Source organism: Dermacentor andersoni, chromosome 4 (genome assembly GCF_023375885.2).
Source record: "Dermacentor andersoni chromosome 4, qqDerAnde1_hic_scaffold, whole genome shotgun sequence".
Taxonomy (NCBI): domain Eukaryota; kingdom Metazoa; phylum Arthropoda; class Arachnida; order Ixodida; family Ixodidae; genus Dermacentor; species Dermacentor andersoni.
In genome coordinates, this window is record NC_092817.1 from 80693856 (window position 1) to 80715723 (window position 21868).

The window sequence follows — 21868 nt, forward strand, 5'->3', positions numbered from 1 at the left end:
GCGCGATAGAATCTTATCGCACTTGGACTTTACACGGAACATGATGCGGCCCCACTCCGGCGGTCGCTCTTGTCGCGCGCGCCCGATTTGAGTGGTGCGTTTACAAGCAGCCGCTTGTAATTCAATGAGTTCCTGCGTCCGCGGAAGTTTACATTTATCGTCTCGGCATCCCTTCGCTGCGGAAGCAAAATTTCGTTATATTGAAATCGCATACAAACAGATTTCGTTATATTGAGGTTCTAATTACATGGTGCTCTATGGACAAGAAGTTATGAAAAGTTAGATACTTCGTTATATCGAGAATTGCATTATATTGAAGTTCGTTATATCGAGGCTTACCGGCATATTTGCATTCTGTGAAGTTAAAGTTTGCTGGTTTGTTCTTTTTCTTATTGCCAGAATAGAAGGCATGCTACATTTTTATTGCTAAAATATCGAGTGCACATTAGATTTCTACTTCGTTTAGGAATGCTAATGTCAGTTTTATGTTAGTTTTCTGCTTTGAACCAATAAAAAGAGGATGTACTACATTTCATTTGGAGGTGTTTTAGAAACAGGGCAAATACTGCCGATGAATCGGCAGTTTCTTCTGGCGTTTTTTTTTTTCTGCCTGTTGTTTAATTTGACCTGCTGGTTAATTTGACCAACTTCATTGGTCCTGTCATGGTCAAATTAACGGCAGTCAACTGTACTGTGGCAACTTATTGCACAAATGGCAATGATGCAGGTCTTGGGTCTGGCAAGTCTGCAGCGGTGACCATTGCATCGCCGACGTCTGGGTTGGTGCAGGATACCAACTTCACACTGCTACCCAATGTGCCACCGCTCTGCACGTTCATACTGACAGCCCTCTTTCAACTGGTATGTAAAATCGCTTTTGTCGTAAGGCCCTCAGTGCTAAGCTTGGAGGCTCATTTTTCATTTCTTCTAAAAGGAAACATGGCAGATACTGTGACAGGCTTATAGTGCAGAATTATGCCGAAAACATGAGAACAAGAGAGCCTAGCATCCCCGCCACCACCGCTGGGCACCAAATCCACTGGGCTGATGGATTCCAAACAGTTAACACTGTAATAGTTCTAGTAATGGTGGGCACAATGTTGTGCACCATAACATAGCCCAGAAAAGCCAAATTTCTCAGTGGAGCTGTCCAGAAAATTCATTGAATAAAGAAAGAAAAGACGCTAGTGCTATATACTTCCAATTGTCAGAAATATTGTGCTCATCCTGTGCACTTCATTCTTGTCTTCATCATATTGCACTGCAATTGTTCATTCTTCACTATGAGCCAACTATCCCCTAAGAAAATGTTTTGCCAAGAACACATTGAGTTTGAACAAACCTTAGTTGTTGCTGTGCCACATTCAGTCCATCTCTTCATCCATGCATAGATGCATGAACTGTGTTTTATTTACATTTGTTCAGCCTTGCCAGGAAACTGTAAGAGGAGTATGTGATGACACTGTTTCATATTGGTTGTCACGTTAGAACTGTAACTTGTAAGATGTGAAGTCCAACCAGTGTGAGCTCAGGAGCATGTAAATTGTATGTAAATTTGCAGTCCAGCAAGGCACGTAAAAATGTAATCAACTATCTCTTAATTTACAATTTCACTTGCCAGGAGCATCCTGGAGATTGGGATCAAAGTACAGTGGGCATACAGTAATAAAAGCTTTGGGTTTACACCAACAAACATTAAAATATTTTTGGTCCACTCTTTTTAACACATTTTGAAGCTGCTTTATTCAGCCAGGTCAAACAAGAATTTCGATCAGTTCAGTCCAGAGGCAAATGAATGCCGAAAAAGTAAATGACTAATCAGCGCACACTCGTAAGGCGTGAATAGTCAACATGCACTCGGGTTGTATATTCAGTAGGGGTGTGAGAATACATGAATATCACTGAATCGAATGTCTACTATTCGATTTTTCAAATATTCGGTATATTCGATGTAGAGACCCATGCAGTGCAGCATTTCATGTGCACCATAGAACGCCTCCTGCTTGATGCTGCGCAAGCGGGCGCCACGCTTCATAGTTTCCGGCCAAAAAAGCACCGAGCACTTCACAGACGGGCTGCCCCGGCTGAAATGGTAGTGATGTTGGAAATGCACACAGTGCCCGAATCCCACAATTCAGAAAACGGCACCAGGACAGCCTTGGCTGCCTCTGTCAGCACAGTCGAACCCGACTATATCGAACCCATTTACATAGAATTATTCTAGTATATCAAACAATTTCTGAACACTATAGTTACAATGAGTATGTATAGCAAAAATTACACTTACATCGAACAAAAATAGCAGCGACTCCTGATATATCGAACGACAAGTGGCACGACTCCATCTAACCGCTCTTCCTACTGTGACTGCGCTGTGTTAGGCGAGCCGTCGACACCCCCCTTCAAAAAATTAACCTGGCCCCCCCGCAGCTCTTGCTGAGACTCATCAGAGGCTCATGTTACCTCATCATGGAAGATGGGGCAAGTGCGAGTTGTCTCGTTGCTTTTCTGGTTCCTTGTGTTTGCGCCTTGTGGGCCTTGTCCCGCAGTGTTGCTGTGATGAAGCGGCAGAATTTGCTTTTCGCCGTGAAGCTCGAAATCATAAATCGGGTCGAACGTTGTGAGAAGTTGGATGACCCCGGAGCATGCAAGATTCCGAGGAGCACTCTCAGCACGATCTTGAAGAATAAGGGGGAGATTAGGGCTAAAGCGGACAAACTCATGACCCTGGTGCCTGTCAGGCCTGAATCGCTCGTGCTGTTGCTTTCCGTGTTGTCCTTATCACTGTCGCTAGGCGAAACGTCGGCAATAACAGAGGCAATGATGGCGAAAAGTCGGACCTCGTAGCCGACATCTGCTCGTGGTCGCAGCAGCGCTGCCGAGCAACTTCTTCGCATTCCAAATGCGACGCACTGTAGTCAACGGTAGACCCATGTCGCGTGCCAGCGCCGACTTTTCGTGTCACGTTCGATAGCACGAACGATGACCAACAGCTTGAACTGGTGGACTGGGCGGAGAATCTGCCATAAAGATGGGAAAAACATTCTGTGTATTACAGGAAAAATAAAAACCTAAACTTTCTTTGCAATAAAAGATAGCAATAATACACAGGTCCACTGTTAAACCGAGAGCCTTGTTGGTATTCAGCACAATACAGCGCCACAAATTCTTTAGCTTCAGAGAGAAGAAGCACTTTCTATTCGATAGACATATTATTGATAAAAAAGCTTGTGAGAAGACTTTCATGCACTAGAACTGAGCTGCAATCAGTTCTGGCATGCTAATTTGGAGTTTCCTATAGTAAGAGTAGGCCGTTCTATACGTATATCTTGATTTGTGTGTGCCTAAGTTGCTGATAGCTTGCTACATCCTTGTTATGCAATGCTAGGAGACTCCTGAGCATGTGCAGCGTCATGTTTTCTTAACTAAAATTTGTTTGTTTTAAACATTGTGATAAAGTGACTAACATTCGATTAAATATTTGGCTTTGTTTTTTCTTGATTCAATTCATCATCTGATTTGAAATGTACTATTCAGTATTTGCACACCCCTGATATTCAGGCTACTTTGTTCACAGGTACCACCGACACAGCCACTGCAATATTGCCTAGGTTGTGTGTAGCTGTTCTATTCGTGTAGCTATTCTAATTGCATATGTGTATGAATACATGTGCACCTGTAGATCCATGGATCCATAATTTCGTTTGGGGTGGTGTTTTATTCAATTTTGCATCATTCAAGCAAAACTTCGTGGGCTCTATGAGATCCAGTCAAATTAAGTCAAGTGTATTTGTTATCACTGTAGTTGAAGTGATCAGGGAGTGCTGACATCAATTTATGGCTACCATCTGGCAAAAGTTTTGTTTATCAGGGGGATGATAACTTTCCTGTACCAATAGCATGCAATTACTGTCCCATTTTCTTCTATAATTTCTTTCAGGAATTTTTTCAATATCATTTGGGCATTTTGTTGAATAAGTTTGTTAAACATCATCTTGTATGGCACAAAGGAACATTAACATATGTGTTCTTTTACGACTTATGAGATATTTTCAATCTCTGCTTTAGGTGTTGCAACCCAAGCTTAGTGTAGCCATGCAGATCATCCTATAGTTTCACATTCTAATTATGCAAAAGAAACAAAATCTGCTAAAGCTATGAGTTAAGAATCAAATGCTTTATTGAGTGAATCGAATTGAGAGACAAATCTTTATTGAGACAAATCGCAATTATAGTGGCGAGCACAGTCACATTTGTTGAATCGAAACCCTAGAGTCAAATCCTTCTACTGCAGTTAAACCTCAAATAACGAAGTTCGCTATAAGAAAGTTCTCATTATAGTAAAGTTATTTTACTTTTTATAACTTCTTGTTCATAGAACACCATGTATATTGAACCTCAGTATAATGAAGTGTGTTTATACACGATTTCATTATAACAAAATTTCACTGCCAATATGAAGGACTACTAAGGCAATAAATGGAAACTGTTGCGGACACAGATGGTGAAACGGTAGAATTACATGCGGCTACTTGCAAACACACCTCTCAAATTGTGTGCTGAGAGCAGCTGCCGAAGGGGAGCAGCATAAAAGCAAGAGCAATAAAATCTATTGCACCCTGCACATGGAAATCTTGTGAGATTGAGCTCAGAAGTATGGTGGATTGATGCACACCATCTGCCTGCTTGAGTAAGGAGAAGTGTGGTGGGGGGCAGGTAAGTGCGCGTCTCAACTGCCTCCCATTACACAAAAGCTGCACAAGCCGAGATGTGCGTGGCTTCACGTGCACTATCTTCCCACGTGTTTAGTGCTAGAGGTTGCATAATCTCAAGTTTTGGAAATATGTTAAAGTGAGAGGTAGACAAAGCGTTCACTGCCTGCACTTTTCATGATAGCGTCACCCCACTGCAGACGACACTCTCGGCTGCAGGGGTAGAGTGGGTGCGAAAGCGTCGCAGGCTTCGCTTTGTGCCGCTGATGTGATTATATTGTTGGCAGGGCATGAAACCGTATCTTTGGTCGCCAATGCTTAAATTCAACTAAGTCTTTTGTCATGGAATTTAGCTTTTCTCTATTGCCTGATGACTAAGAAAATTTTGCGGCCCCTTCCATGTAAGAAACATTTGTAAGCGACTGTAATTATTTGCATAAAAGGTTGAGTTGGAATATAGAGAAATTTTGATGTAATGAAGTAAAGTGCCGATTTTACCGACTTCGTACAGTTTTAACTGTACTCATAGATGTATCACCAGACATTCTAGAGTGATCACTGGTGCTTGCATTAGTTCGCGAATGTGCAACACTTTCTGCGTCGCACATGCTGTCTGATTAGACAAGGCTCTCGCTTTAGAATAGGTGACAACATTAAAAGAATTTGGATACAGCAAGCACACTTTGCATTCAGTGATAATCACAATAATCCGGTTGAAAACGCTCTCTGGCAAAAAGCAGAACAATGTACCTGTGACAACGTGTCTCTGTTTTGGTAGTTTTCCTTGTGCACTAGAGTGAAAGAGTCGTTATCAACTGCCAACTTGTGTGTATCGCAGCCTACTCTGTGGGGCCTGTGGAAAAGACCACAGGAGCCTTGGTTGCTGGTCCGTGCTCTGGTTCTATGCGGCCTCAGTGCCTTTTTGTTTGGCTGGCACGTCCACGAGAAGGCCATACTGATGCCTGTGCTGCTGGCCACGTAAGTAGTGCATACAATTTGCACACCTAATTTGTCCTTGCCTCATCTTATGCTACTCCTCTTTTATAGCGACAGCAGTTTAAAACAAAAAACTGTGTTTGCTGTGTCTGTTCGTTCTTTTTGTTATGCCATCATAATTGTGGTGTAGTTGTCCTCGGATCACTGGCTCATCCTCAGATTCATTCTTGCCACATGCCGAAAAAAAAACCAAGCATTGCCCATGACCATTGTCATTGGAAATCAAACTAGTGCTACCTGCAGCAGTGTACATTTCAGAAGCGGGCGCAGTAGCCACTGCATTACCATGCTTTTCTGGAGCTGGGCAACTCGTGTGGGTTCTTGCGCACTGTGCAGACTTTGGGAGCAGTGGCATCTGTGTATGTATTTCACTGGTCATGGCAGGAAATACCGTAGCAGACTAAGATGACATTGTGTGCATCTCAGAGCAGTAGCTCTAAAGTGCATGGTGACATCTGTTGTCAGACAAAATCGGTCACACAAAATCGATTGAGAGCTGGAGGAATTGCTTAAGTCTGCAGGTTTTCTTTAAAAGAACGCTGACATGACATTTTCAACTTATAATGCTCTTTAAATAATTAAGTGTCCACACCTGCTACACCTTAGAAACGTTACTGGCAAGCCGCAGCGTGGCCTTAATATAATTTACTATCACACTTGTTTCTATGAACAAGTTTTGATTTTGGTGCCCAAGATGCTCCAATGATCTAATGATCCAATGGTTATCTAACCAGCGCATTACATGACGTGCTCAGCTCCATTTCTTTCTCTTGATGTTAATTACAATATTGTCTATACCTGTTTGCTCTCTGATCCAAACCGCTCTCTTTCAGCCTCTTAACGTTATGCCTAGCAATCTTCATTCCATTGCTCTTTGTGTGGTCCTTAACTTGTTCTCACGCTTCTTTGTCAGTCTCCAAGTGTCTGCCCCATATGTCAGCACTGGTAAAATGCACTGATTGTACACCTTCCTTTTTAATGGTAATGGTAAGCTTCCAGTCAGGAGCTGACAATGTCTGCTGTATGCGATCCAACCCATTTTTATTCTTCTGTGAATTTCCTTCTCATTATCACGGTTCCCTGTGATTAATTGACCTAGGTAAACATACTCCTTCACAGACTCTAGAGGCTGACTGGCGATGTTGAACTCTTGTTCCCTTGCCCGGTTATTTATCATTATCTTTGTCTTCTGCATAATAATATTCAATCCCACTCTTACACTCTCTCTGTTAAGGTCCTCAATCATTTGTTGTAACTCGTCGGCAAACCGAAGGTTGCTGGGATATTCACTGTTGATCCTTACTCCTAAGCCTTCCCAGTTTAATAGCTTGAATACTTCTTCCAAGTACGCAGTGGATAGCATTGGAGAGATTGTGTCTCCTTGTCTGACCCCTTCCTTTATAGGTATCTTCCTACTTTGCTTCTGTAGAATTAAGGTGGCTGTGGAAACTCTGTACATATTTCCCAAGGTATTTACGTAAGCGTTCTGTACTCCTTTATTACATAATGCCTCTATGACTGCTGGTATCTCTACTGAATCAAATGCCTTTTCGTAATCTATGAACGATATATAGAAAGGCTTATTGTACTCTACGGATTTCTCGATAGCCTGATTGATGACATGGATGTGATCCATTGTAGAGCATCCCTTCTTGAAACCAGCCTGTTCCCTTGGTTGACTAAAGTCCAGTGTTGCCGTTATTCTATTGGAGATTATTTTGGTAAATATTCTATATAATACTGGGAATAAGCTAATGGGCCTATAATTTTTCAAATCTTTAACATCTCCCTTTTTGTGAATTAGTATAATGTTTGCATTCTTCCAGTTTTCTGGGACCCTTGCAGTCGATAGACATTTCGTATAAAAAGCCGCCAGTTTTCCAAGCGTTATGTCTCCTCCATCTTTGATTAAATCGACTGTTATTCCATCTTCTCCTGCCGCTCTTCCTCGTTTCATGTCTTGCAAGGCCCTTCTGACCTCATCGCTAGTTATAGGAGGAGTTTCTGTATCCTGTTCATTACTGTTTTTAATGGAGGTATCCTGACTCCTCTGGGTACTGTACAGGTCAGTATAGAATTCTTCTGCTTCTGTTACTATATCTTTGAGATTGCTGATGATATTACCCTGCTTTTCTTTCGGTGCATACATCTTGGTTAGCCCTATGCCAAATTTCTTTCTCACTGATTTCAGGCTGCGTCCATTTTTTACGGCTTCTTCAGTCTTTCTCACGTTATAGTTACGAATATCACTTATTTTTGCCTTGTTAATCAGTTTTAACAGTTCCGTGAATTCTATCTTATCTCTTGAGTTTGACACTTTCATTCTTTGTTGTTTACTTATTGGGTCCTTTGTTACTTGGAAGAGCTTGCCTACTGGTTGCCTTGGTGCCTTGCCTCCCACTTCAATTGCTGCCTCTGAAGCCAGCCTAGTTACGGTTTCATTCATTATCTCTATGTCATCTTCATCTCTCTGTTCTAAGGCTGCATATTTGTTTGCAAGTAACAGCCTGAATTTGTCTGCTTTTACCCTTACTGCCTCTATGTTGACCTGCTTCTTCTTGACCAATTTTACTCTTTCTCTCTTCAAATTGAGGTGAATCCTAGCCCTCACTAACCTATGATCTCTGCACTTTACCCTACTTATCACTTCTACATCCTGCACTATGCTGAAATCAGCAGAAAGTATGAAGTCAATTTCATTTCTTGTTTAACCATTAGGGCTTTTCCAGGTCCACTTTCTGTTGCTACACTTCCTGAAAAAGGCGTTCATTATTCAAAGCTTATTCCTTTCTGCGAATTCTACCAGCATCTCTCTTCTAGCGTTCCTAGAATCGACGCCGTAGTTGCCAATTGCTTGTTGACCAACCTTCTTTTTCCCCACTTTTGCATTGGAGTTGCCCAATACTGCAGTATACTGAGTTTGCGCTTTTCTCATCACGAATTCAACATCTTCATAAAGCTAATCTACTTCCTCATCATTGTGACTGGGTGTTGGAGGGTAGGCTTGTACTACCTTTAATCTATACCTCTTATTACGTTTGGTTACAACTACAGCTACCCTCTCATTAATGCTGTAGAATTCGTCAATGTCGCCTGCTGTCTCCTTATGGATCAGGAATCCTACCCCATATTGCTTCTTATCTGGCGGACCTCTATTGTAGAGGACATGGCCGTTATTCAGCAATGTATAAGCCTCACCAGTTCTAATCCCACCAAGGCCAATGATATCCCAAACAATGCCTGATAGTTCCTCAAAGAGTCCTGCTAAGCTAGCCTCACTGGACAGAGTTCAGCAACTAAAGGTTGACAGGTTCAGTTTCCATTGGCGGCCTGTCCAGACCCAGAGATTCTTAGCACCCTCCGCTGCGTTACACTTCTGATCGCCGCCTTGGTGAGGTGCTTCACAGCTGCTGGGGACTGAGGGCCGTGTGTTTATTGAAGGAATCATTTGGGAGGTAGTGGCCGAACAGTGCACCAGGAAGGCCAGTTCCTGTTCTGGTGAGGGAGCATCTTTGTTGAAGCTTTGTGGGCCTCGGCATCTTTTGCCCGAGAGTGGTACAACGGTACAGATCAAGGTACAGATTTTTGGACCCATAAGTAATATGCTGGTTGAACTAAACTTGCCTCTACTTTCAGATAGGAGAAAATTTCTTTATTTGCCAAGTAATCATTCTTTAAATATTAATGCAGGCATCTACTTAAAATGATGGTTGCCTGGTACACTACAAGGCATTGGTGTAGCCAGCGGGTGGGGTATGGGGGGTTGAACCCTCCCACTTCCCCCCTTTCCCCTGGAACAGAAAGTTTCAGGAGGTGGGTTCCGAAAGAGCAACATGGATAAAATGCAAAGCTCGAATGTGACAGCAAGGTGAGAGCTAGTAGCAGTTTGAAAGGGTGAGTGTTTTCATGGGGGCAAACCCCTCTCCCATGCACAGAACATTGCGGCCCCACTCATGGCACGCCTCTACCTCATTCTGGATCGTGTTAACCATAAGCGCTGAGGGGGGATCAGCGCTAAAAATTCCGCGTACAGATAAAGATAGGAGGAGTTTGTGCATAAGACTTGGAGGTATTGTTGCTCCTCACCAGGCCTTCTTGTCATCGAAGAGCTTCTCATTTCTGGTACTTGACTGAATCGGTGACCACGCTGCGCAGTGGAAAAGCATCCAGAGAATATTTTGACTTCCTTGTCTAGGAAACGCATAATAAGCATCCCTGCCCCTTTTATTTTTTTTGTTTTTCCCCCCCTTGTCTCTGAGTTTCATTATGTTAATAAACTTAAGAGCTTGCGGTTGAGGTAGTTTGCACATGCTATTAAGAATCAGGACAAAAAAGAAAGACCTACACAATGCTGATTTGTGCACGGCAAAATATATCAAGGATGGGGGGCCGAGCCAGGGAAGCTAAGAAACCACCACAACAAACAGGTGGGAGGGCAAGTAGGTGAATGTCCTCGAATTCCACACAGAAACAGAAATATATGAATGTTAGGGGCTGCTGTGCCGTTCAACAACCCAGCGCATGTTGAAGACTATGACAGTGACTAGCAGAAAATAATTTTAAGAAGGGGTGTGGGGTGATGAATACATGGAGCGGGGGGGGTCATGCACATGAGGTGTCAAGAATGAACTTGGCGGATAATTATGGACATAGGTAAAGCATCTCGTCACTGCCCAATCATTCAACATCAGACGGCTGGGGCCAATCGCCTTGCTGCAGAGAGCGCATCCTAATTAAATGTCTCAGCAATCTTCAATATAGACGAGTGTCAGGAAACACGACACTTTCAAATCTCTTGGCGCTACTGGCCATTATTTTACTGCGACCTACAGATGCCATATACTTCTCAAAAACTTCTAAACAGGAAGCTGCCCTGCTTTTAAATGTTTGCCTCATCAATTCCCGAGTCAACTGACAGTATGCATTGTGATCAAATGACAGTATCATTGATCAAATCAAATGACAGTATGCATTGTGTGATCACTACAATACCATGATTGCAAGTTACTTGCAGACATCTCTTCAAACAAGCCAGACAGCAGGTCACCGAAAGCAAGTGAAACTTGTATCATGTCATACTATTGACTGTAACGTTCAATTCCCCGCCTGCAGCGGAAGGATGAGAGCAGGAAACCAGCCGACACAGACTCTGGTGACCAACTGCTTTATTCTCGTTCACGCGCTCTGCAAGCTACGCCGCTAGCCAATGAGATGGGGCGGTGTCGCCATCTGTCGTACTTCTTGGCAAACGCTGTGGTCAAACACGACACCCCTCCCCACCCACACAAGGAAGGCAACATCCACAAGCCTTATGGTGAATACCGCACAATGGGTCGTCTGGCTCTCGAACTTCTTCGCACTTGGGGTGTGGGGGGTTCAGAAGTGGGTGCTGGAGCATCTGGCACGTCCAGCGCTGAATTCTTTCTTGGCGAAACTTCGTGTTGTATAGTCCCCTCCTCACAGTTTGCGCACAGGTGCGGTTGCCCAGCAGAGGTCTGTTGGCCGTGAACGCTTCCGTCACATAGGCAGGCTTGCGGTTTCGCCACAGCAGCCGGAGGCATGTCAGGTGCGGCAAAACCTGGGCACAGGTGCTCTTGGTGCCGCCTCCAGGATTGACCATCCGGCATCGTGACATCCGGCAATGTGAAAGTGGCGTGGTGTAGAGCTATGGGCACAGCCCATTCTTGTTTGGAGGGGTGGAAGGGTAGTTGGTAGCTGGCGGAGACCCCCTCCCCGAATTAAATTTCTAAGCCATTGCTACAAGATAGGCATAATGAACAATGTATGCCCATGGTACCTAGGATAAATGCTATAAAGTATTCATTCTTTTCAAGGACAATAGAGGAGTGCAGTTGATTGCCATGCGCTATAGTGCAATTGGACTGCCTGCGTCGGCTGATTTTTCTGTTCATAGATAGCCATGTGTTGATTCTGCTATACTTGTCTTTGCATGTATACTGGCTCACTGGTTCACATTTTTTCTGTATTTCCTTGAGTTGCTTAAGTTTCTGTGTATGCTTAGAAGCATATGCTGGGTGTATCCTTATAGCAATTTATGCACTGTATGATGACTTTACAAGAAAATTAGCTTGCGCATGATCACTGACCACATTGAAATATTACTGTGTTCTATAATATTATTCTTGTGGAATGTAATATTTCTGCCACATATGAAAAGGTGTATGTAGGTATGCTTGCGTATGTTGTTTTCTTAATTTGCTTTCCTCTATTGCATTACCCTGTAGCAACCCAATAAGAGCTAACAGTATAAATAAATAAATAAATAAATAAATAAATAAATAAATAAATAAATAAATAAATAAATACCTAGCCTTAATGCATCACAACATGAGCAAATTTTGCTGTGTGCCATGACGTCACGACAATGTCGATGACACCATATTCAGTATTCACCATATTTACCATTGTAAATTAAAATAGCTTATAAGCATTTCCCAACCTTTGTACTGGCCAAGTGAGATCGTTTTACATGCAAGAAGCGTAGGGTAGAGTATCTACAACTTTGAAAGCATGTGTCAGTCCTCCTTTAATACCTGGCTCTACATTTACAATGACTATATGTGCGTGCTTGCGTGTGTGTGTGCAAGTGGGTGCAGGATGGGAAGATGTTAGATTGCAGGTGTTCTAGCAGACTCTCACGGGTATTCCTACAAAAGAAAAAGATGCGCTCCCTCCTGTAAGCATGCTGTGGTGAAAATGTGTCTGTGCTGATAAGATGAACTTGCCTTTAATTACGCAGGCCACTAGCCCTGTGCAGTTCTGCTGATGCAGCTGTGTACGTCATCCTCTCGGCAGCTGGCCATGCCTCTCTCTTCCCCCTGCTTTTCCGCTCAGCTGGTGGGTAATGACTTCATTCATGTTTTCATTGTTGTTCTTATAGATGGGAAGATTATGATTGCCAATAGTTTTGCTGTCACTCTAAAAGTGTTCTGCTCTTTAAAGGGCCCCTGAAACACTTTCTGAACATGGTAAGGAAATGTTGCGTTCGCGACTCCTGTGAACATCTGAGCCAAATATTATTCCTCTTCATGCAACAGGGAATATACAATCTCGTGTCGAAGACAGCAAAAAATTCGTTGCTCTCTGATTTGCAGTGTTGTCAGCAACTACGTCACAAGTAGCCAATCAAACGATATTGGTGGATTTCGTGATTGCAAGAACCTTCTCAGTAATACTAATATTGCTAATTTTGAGTTAAATGAAAAACACGTCTCCGATCTCAAAAGAACAAGAAGTATTTCATCTTTGCACTTCTGGTCTACACATGGTGGTTGCATGCAGATGCTTCTGCTGCGCTTGGCCTCAGAGATTTTATTTGTATGCTGCGTAGTGTAGACACCATGGCTGCCATAGGGTGCCATGATGAGCCTTCTGGCAGCTGCATGCTCTGATTGGTCTCTTTTGGGTGACATAGCTCCAGAGGTGCGCCAACGCAGTGCAGCCTGAGCAGCCATCTGAGGTCGAGAGAGTGCAAGCGTGCCTGAACCAGTAGTAGTGTTAAAAAGAAGAAGAAAAAGAAAAGGAACAAGACTGCCTAACTTTTGGCTGGGGCTTTGCCCTCTTGCCATCTCCCCTGTGTAGTTTCCAGTGTGCTAGTGGAGATGAAAGGAGAGAGAAAGCCGTGCATTGATGCGATAACTGCCTCTAACTCCGCTTATACTTGAAAGCATCTAAAAGCTTCTGCAGCAGGAGATATGTAAGGCAACATCCTTTAATAGTGAGGCCATTCTATGCTTAGTTAGAAAAGTGTTTCGTTGTCCCTTTAATCTCCAAGATGTTCTTCAATTGCAAAGCATTCTTTTTGAAGGAGCAGGCTTCTTTCTGCAGTGGTGGACGCCATCTTCTCTTTCATAAATATAGCATATCTACATTTATGATGAATTGATTGGATGCTGGATAAAACTGGATAAAAGCTAAATGAATAAAAGCATGAAACAGCAGATAAGACTACAAGTGCTTGTCCTATTATCTTTTTCAACTTGCGCTATCCATCATGATAATCTAAAACTATGCAGGTTCCTACGGCCTTTCTTTTGCTAAAAAACATTATTCATCTTATCAATGTCCTTTTGCAATGATGCAGACTCAGTGCCAAATTAGATTTTTCCAGCAGTGCTTGCAGCACCTGTTGGGAACATTGCAATAACTGTAGTTTTTGTATCGCAAATATATGTGAGTGGATATCAAAGTGTGACTGGTTTCGCTTCATATCGCCTATGGGAAGATAGCATTGACACGGCATGAAACTCTATCTTTTGTTGCCGGCTTTTGAATTCAACAAAATGATCTTTTTTCTCATTCAAATTTGCTTTTTCCAGTTGCCCGATATTTCAGAACATTTTGCAGCCCCTTCCATGTCAGAAAAATTATCAGCGGCTGTACCTATCTTGCAAATATTGAAGCAAATTGCAGATTTTACCGGCTCTGTTATATCGAGGTTCAACTGTATCTGCTATAATCAGTAATCATATTGAATACATTTTGATTGCAGCATGGTCACTAGCCAACAGAAAATGTGCATATTCATGCCGATGAAGCCAGTTCAATAAGTATGCCAGAAATGTGTTCAATGTGGTTCAGTACCTTCGTGTGGGCTAAATCCGGTAAGATCGAGTGAAGATTGGCAGAGTTTCGATGTGCATTGCAATAAATTGTCTGCAGGTACTATTGCAATAGTACTGAGGCTTAGACTAGTTTGTACATATAGTAGTTATAACGCCTAGATGCAATGGCATGAAAAGAAAGAACAAAAACGAGGACATAAAGATCAGGTTGCTGTTTTAAACAGAGCCAGAGAACACAACTTGAATATGTGAAACATTTGTAGTAGTCACTTGGATGACCACTGCAAAAGATGTAGCTGTAATCTCATTGTATAGAACACAATATTCTTAAAACAAGGAAAGGACAAGCTAATGGGCGAAACCGTCGAAGCATTCCATATCAATAACACTGAATAAAACCATGTTAGTATGCCATCAATTCTTTTATCACAAAATGAACTTGACTTTCTAGAAGGATGTGTCTGAAATGACGTTAACTGGCACTTGTGTGCTTAGCAGGAAAAAATGGTAAATGAATATATTTTCAGCAGTGAAAGAAAGATGGGAACTGCACACTGTTTGGTGGGTTTTATACATATGTGTGCCATTTTCAGTATAAACTCAGTTTAAGTTGCTGCTCTTACTGTACGTTTTGTGCCTTCATGTCCTCAGTCTTTTTTTGTGCCATTTCATGAATTATCTGTGCTGTTGTTGATCTTTAAAAATATGTGCTACAAAGTGATTGCACCCATTATTGTTTTTTGCAGAGATGCCTGCAAAAGTCCTTCTGGTGCTGCTGCATGCAGTTTACGCCATGTGCACACTTGGCAAACTGCACAGCAGCAAGGTCAACCTGAAACGGCGATACACATCTGAACAAGTTGCGAGGTAAACTGACAGCCTCATCGTCTTTCAGTGCGTACCTGAACCGCCACTAATCATGAAGAATCTTCCCAGAAAAATGAGATAGTCTGGAAAACAGTGCACTTGAACATCAACAAGTTTTTAAAGTTTGCGAAATTTCAATTTTGATGTTCGTCTTCTCGAGAGCAGATGTGCTTTTGGCGATGTCTAATGTAGCTTCTAAATGCATTTGTGTATCACCCCCCCCCCCTTTTTCTTTTCTGATGCACCTGTGCAAGACAGCGTTCAGTTTCTTAAATGAAATATGCGTGCATAGCATTTGTTGACATTTATTTAGTACGGACATGAAAGGACCTTGGAAAACTGTTAATCTTATTACAAGTTTAGCTTAGCAGTCTGTCTTAAACGGCCCCTTAACCACCTCTGACATTTTTTAACATATATTTTAAATTTACATGTACATTGTACTGGAATGATGATCTTTCGCAAAAATGGCAGAGCTACGTGCCGCAGGGAAGCCTAAAATAAAAAAAAAAAAAAACAATCCCATGCTTCTCTCCGCCTGGTTTCCCAGTCCCTTTGCACATCATGACACCAGCAGGACACTGCACGCAGGAGATGCCACCAGAGTAAAAACTGTCAGTTGATTGGTTGATGAGAGACGACAGCTCCAACATGACGAGAGTTGGCTGTGTATTCATAGAATCAAGGGGGCTCGCCCATTATGCGCCACTGAACCTCTTGTGAAGCTTCTATTCAATTGGCGTTGCATGTAGAGCAATTGGGGGCTAACAACGGAGGAGCCTTTCTTCTGGTGAGTTGGCATGACCTATAGCTATCGCTGCACTGAATGGAGTTGGTGAGAGTGTGCGGTGTGGAGGAGAGAGCACCTGTGGGGAGCATAGCGAAGGCGAGTGAGAAACTTTGACGGCTGTGCAGTTGTTGCTCTTCAAGGGTTGTAACTTTGCTACTGCGGCATAATTTCAAAAAGTTCTTCTGGCTGTATGTTCATTGTAGACTGGTACACAGCTGTCACTATATAACAAATTGTCGTGCTCAGGGTGGTTAGGGGCCCTTTAAAAGGGCAGTGAGATGAATTTCCTCACTTTCTTATTGCATTAAATGAAGGTCCAGAACTTCTGAGCCTTAAAAAAATCACTGGCAAGCATCAGAGCATGTGAATAATTTGCCACAGTGCTTGTTTCTGCAAACCAGTCTCGGTTTCGGTGTCCACATCTGGGTGTGTCATGATGTCGCAATACAGTGGCTTGCTTTGTTTGTGTGCTCGCTGCAGCGGTCACAGGCAATGCCAGAACATGCACGATGTTTTTATTTGCTGTTTTATGAGCAATGTCATCATATTTAGCCTTATTGCTAAACTATACATCTGCAAACTTTGCTTTGTGTCATGACATCACTATAATTTCAAGATGAACTTTTGTATCAAACTAAAACTTCTTATGTGTCACAACCATCTTACTTGCTAGGTTGTGATTTTTCACTTAGAAATTATGTGTCCAAACTCCTTTGAAGGAGGTTACCATAGAGTTGTGTCATAGTATTGAGAAGTTATGGCACACTACTACGTGGTTGAGGCTTTCTATTGCCAAAATATATGGGAGCCTACTTCTAGTGCTGAGTCATGCCGATTGCCTGCACCAGTTCAACTTGTTTCAGTTTTTTTGCGGAGAAAAGACGACCTTTCATGCCTGTGCAGGCACACTGGGATGCTGCTGCCTTGGTTCGAGCAAGCTGGCCTCTGTCTCTTGGGCTTAGCAGTGGTTGTGTACGGGGAGCTGCTGCATCCTTTCACACCCCTTGCGGGCCGCATGCCCTTCTTACCTCTCATGGTGACTTCTGTGAGCTGTTCTGTTGCCATCATCTATGCGTGGGCTAAGTCGTGGAAGCTGTGGTTTCTGCAACCTTCGCGAGATGTTTGACGAGTGAAGTACAGTTTCTGCAGTGAACATTGACTGCCTCGAAGAGTTTATCTATTGTATGTTTGGTAAAGGCACAGCTGGCGAAGGTGAATTATACTATGTGTGAAAGATGCGTCTTCATTGAAAGGATAAAATCATGTTTTTACATTACTCTGGGCGAGGAATCTGCATGGTCAGTGAAACATCAACATTTGTTTATTTTATCCCCATGTTTGGTGGCAGGTGCACATATATTGTGGGGAAAAAAAGGGGAGGGGGAAGAAGTCTCATCTTATAAACAAAGGGGCCTTCTGACTAAGCATCTCGCCTGGCCTTATGCCTGTATGCATGCTTTTGCAACACGTCTGTTCTCCTTATCAAACTGTGTGGTCTGGTTTCCATGCCACCCATCTCAATGAAACCAACGTGTGAAAAGGTTTTGCACAAATCGAAATACTTTTTGAAACTTTTACATACTGTTTCTTTTGACAAAGCATGGCTGTTCCGTTATGGCCTTCCTCACTAACCACTCAGACCTTGATTGCTACGTGCCACCCTGCCTGATCATTGTGTGGACTGTCTCACGACTGCATCCAGTTATAAAATCATCGCACTGCCAAGGTGTCAAAAGTCCAAAAGAGCACCCTTACATATTAGACCTGTTCATAAGCTGCACCCCTAAATCTACAAAGTGAAAAGTGCCAACATTTTGCGAAGAAAGCAACAACCTAGTTTTGCCATCTGGAAGTCAGAGCCACAATTGTAAGTCGCGTCTTTTATTTGCACGTGTTGCATATTTTAATCCACATGCGGCCATGTGGTAGAGAGTTTCACTTCCTAAAAAGCAAATTTATCTTTTGTAAAAATAAATCTTAGAATAAAAATATAAGAGAGACTGTTTATTTGGGCAACAGCCAGACACCGTTTGTTGCAAAATCTTATCAAGGGCAAGGCTGTGCAGTAATTGAACTGCTCATCCTACCCATCGCCATTTATCAGGCTGCAGCAGACAACCTTAAACAGTCCTTACCACTGCAGTGTGGGTAATTAGACAAATAATATTCCTGTGGGCATCACAAATGCTTTATTTCTGTATGAGCGTCAGGGTAGCAACATACGACATGTTGAAACTGAAGAGAAAGAGTCTACAATTGTTTTTGTTTTCTTGCATGTACGTATATAACTACATGAAGTGACCAAAGAAAGTCGTTAATGTTACATTAGCACTATCATTGGTAAATGTGCATTGACATATGAAGTGTTCTAGTTGGCCCTTTCAGCCACAGTGCACTACGTTGCTGATACTAGTACTTTTGTTGTGCATTGGTTATCTAGAAGTGAGATACTGATGATATAGATAATGTTTTATTTTTCAAAGTACAATTAAACCTCGATATAACCAAGCTGTGTCAATATTAATGAAGATTTCATGTACACTCCGTCAGTACTGCTGAATGTGTTGGCCGAGGGGAGCAAACGCTCTCTATGCTTCTCACTTAAACGCATCTCTGAAATGCGCGATTACGCGACCTCCTGCACTAAATGTGCAAAAATACGGTGCACACAAAGCCACGGCTCCCTCAGGTCACCCAAACTTGGCACTTGTCACAGATTACACCTAAAATAGGGTGCACAGGACACGTATGCATTCACTTGTACTGTATAGCCGTGGCCAGGCTATAGGAGAACCTGTGTACGCGTTCATTTACCCCCCATTTACACCTCTCCCAAGCGCGAGCACGATCACGTGACAACGTGCTCGACCCCTATCCCCTACTCTTGATTGCGTGGAGAGGTCACACGCATCAAGCCACCATACTTCTCGCCTTACCCTCGCATGCTCTCCCTTGCACCTACTGTATATGACGCAGGGGGCACGATGGGATCTCATCACACTTGGACATTAAATAGAACACGAGAGCGAGAGGGTCTTGCTGCTATGCTACTGTGCTTCGGCAGCCACGCTCAGCTGTGTGGCATGCAATTTGAGAAGTGGGTTTGCAAGCAGCCGCATGTAATTATACCATTTGACCATCTGTGTCCGCAGCAGTTTCCATTTATTGCCTCAGTATTCCTTTGCGGCAGCAATAAAATTTTGCTATATGGAAATTGTGTCTAAACACACTTCGTTCAAGATACATGGTGTTCTACAGACAAGAAGTCGTAAAAAGTTAAATGCTTCATTATACTGAGAAGTTTGTTATAGTATTGAAGTTCATTATATCGTAGTTTAACTATGTATCTCACCTTCTGTATGCACACCCTATCTTATAAAATGTTAATGCCAAACGGTCGTTGCTGGCAATAGCTGTCTGCTGGCCTTTATGGTTTTTACTATGCTCCAACTCACAGTCTTTGCATATTTTTTGGCACTTACAATTATGGGCCGGTAGTTTTTGGTAACCTTGTATTTTAAAACAATGCAACATATCAGCACTGCCCTATGTACATGGAGTCCTTGAAGACTCCATTGTTAGTGAAATGCTGGCACTAGGAAACTCCTTTATGTGCACAATAAATTAAAATTCACAGAAATGAATGCAATGCTCAGTCAGTGGTTCTTGTGAACTGTCTTGAACTGCATGCACCTAGCTAGGCATACAGGTTGACAACTTTTGTGCTCATCACGAGCACCTTTACGACTTCCCTCTATGCTCTGAGCTCATTTGGCTATAATGACATTCTTTGTAAGTACATAATCTTTTCGTTACGCAGATTTTTAATGACTTGCTGGTTTGATGAACATATCTTTGTTTTCAAGGAGGGATCCGAGAAGGAATTGCAGCAGTTGGCCACTGCATTGCCTTGAATGTTGCAAATACGGCAGACATTGCTTTATAGGCTCCTGTGGCTTTCCAATGAAAAGACCTGCACAAAAATTCCTAATTCCTTCTTTGGCAACACTGCTTTTGTATTTGTGAACGGAACTTACCTTGCGCATATGGATGCCAAGATAAAACACTCTCCAAGATTTCCAAATAAATTTTTACCATTTCTAATCTGTTCTCATGGGTGAGCGACATTGCAAGTTCCTTGTAACCATATCACCATTGTTACTTCGTGCATATTTTTCCGTCCCTGATTGGAGTCTCACTGTTGTACAGTATGGTCCACTCTTATAGGGAACGCCATTAAAACCAACATAATTTGAATATAGTATCTGCTTCATACGAAAATTTCGCTTGATGCAATGTGTTAGGTAATCCTGTAATGTTAACCTAGGCCTTTGCATCAAAACTTGGCTGTGGTCAGTCCTGAAAAACCAATTTGATGTTCACTTTAGTAGTAGGCCGTACTGTACATTTTTCATGGATAGTGGTCACAATCTTCCCACAGAGCAATGGTAGGCTCGTGTGTACATCCTTACCTGTATGATGAGACAAGGGCATTCTTGTGAAAAAAGGAAATAAACCAAGTGCAAATTTCTTTATAATGTCAGAAATGTGGATGTTCTGCACACTCCTCTTAACGCACATTTTTTTTTCCATCAATCTTCGTGATCTCATGGCTATACTTGGTTTCACAATGTTGTGCCACTTGAATGGAAGCCAAAGATGGAATCTTCCTGTCAAGAAGTTCATCACATGAGTGCACGTTTTTCATGTCAGAGCACCATCTGTTCAGTCACGAGTGCTGCCTATAATGTTGGAACAGGTCTCGTAGCTTCTACTTCAGTGCCATGTTGTGAAAGCAGGTGTAGAATTGCCTTACATATTTTTGCTTATTAACACTGATGCATTTTTGCTGTCTTTTGTACTTATGCTAGTCACTGTTTTTCCCCAATAAAAGGACCCTTAGATCGTGATGTATCATGTTTGTTGTCCAAGGGCACCATACACCATGAAGCTACAAAGAATGCATTTTTTGTCTTCAGAAGACTAAGGCCAACTGTACTGAAACTACTGCCAGTGTAAAAAGCATTTTAGATAGTGTAGATACAAAGCAGCTTCCCTGCAAATTTTTATGCTGCAAATAAGATTGTACGCATCGCAAAAAAGCCAGTAAACATATTTGTATTGCAACTAAAAGGAAATGTCGCTTATGGACCATTGAAATGACAAAATTGAGAAGCAGCACAGTGCCTGGGCATGTCTATTGAGGTCGGATGGCACCCGTGGCCTGCTGAGTATCTCGGGTGGCCTTGGATTGCTCTGGGATTTGAGTAATGCTTACTAATCAATGTGCAGGTGTTTTCTTAGGCTTTATACAAAAATTTGACAATCGCCAGCCTTGTAGCTTTGACAAAGTTGCTTCAATGGTAATACGACTATACTACTCATAACAAATTTATCCAATGTGAAATTTGTTTGTCACCTTTATGCTTTTGTTTTTCATCGGAGTCAATAAAAACATGCCTGATTGTGTCTTTATATGCATGAATAGAGAAAGAGTGATTGAAATAAAATTTTAATCACTTGTTTTCAACCACTTTGTGGTTGCTAACTGCTTAGTGCTGTTGTGGCAATAATGTAACAAAGGCTCAATGTAATTTGTAGGCTTAATGTGTATGCATAATGCGCAATCTAAGAAGGCAAGAAATCTGGCCACATCAGACTGAAGCGGCAAGTTGAGGCATGGTGTGCACAAGCAAACCTGCATTGTAAAATACGCAGGTAGAATACCACAAATGACAGTCTTTCAACCTCTTTTTTTTCTTTTTCTCGTACTATTGAGGGAAGAGTTATTGCTTGTGTTACAAAACCGCCTTTCAAAAAGTTGTCATATGCCTCCTCAATCAGAGCATGGGAACTCGCTACTCCATTGGGCACAAACTCCGAAAAACTTAACGCAGGCAAGGCTCTTTTGAAAGTCT

At 42.3% G+C, this 21868-nt stretch overlaps 1 protein-coding gene across 2 annotated transcripts in view; it reads left to right on the forward strand.

The window, feature by feature from the left end:
* Positions 1 to 21425, forward strand: part of xit (ALG6/ALG8 family glucosyltransferase xit) — a 37963-nt gene extending 16538 nt beyond the window's left edge. For both annotated transcript variants that reach the window (XM_055073953.2, XM_050183285.2), the window contains exons 8-12: positions 728 to 861; positions 5551 to 5690; positions 12469 to 12566; positions 15040 to 15160; positions 16854 to 21425. In XM_055073953.2, the coding sequence (XP_054929928.1) occupies positions 728 to 861; positions 5551 to 5690; positions 12469 to 12566; positions 15040 to 15160; positions 16854 to 17076 (716 nt within the window). In that variant the 3' untranslated portion in view covers positions 17077 to 21425. The remainder of the gene's footprint in view (positions 1 to 727; positions 862 to 5550; positions 5691 to 12468; positions 12567 to 15039; positions 15161 to 16853) is intronic.
* The last annotated feature ends 443 nt before the right edge of the window (positions 21426 to 21868 follow it).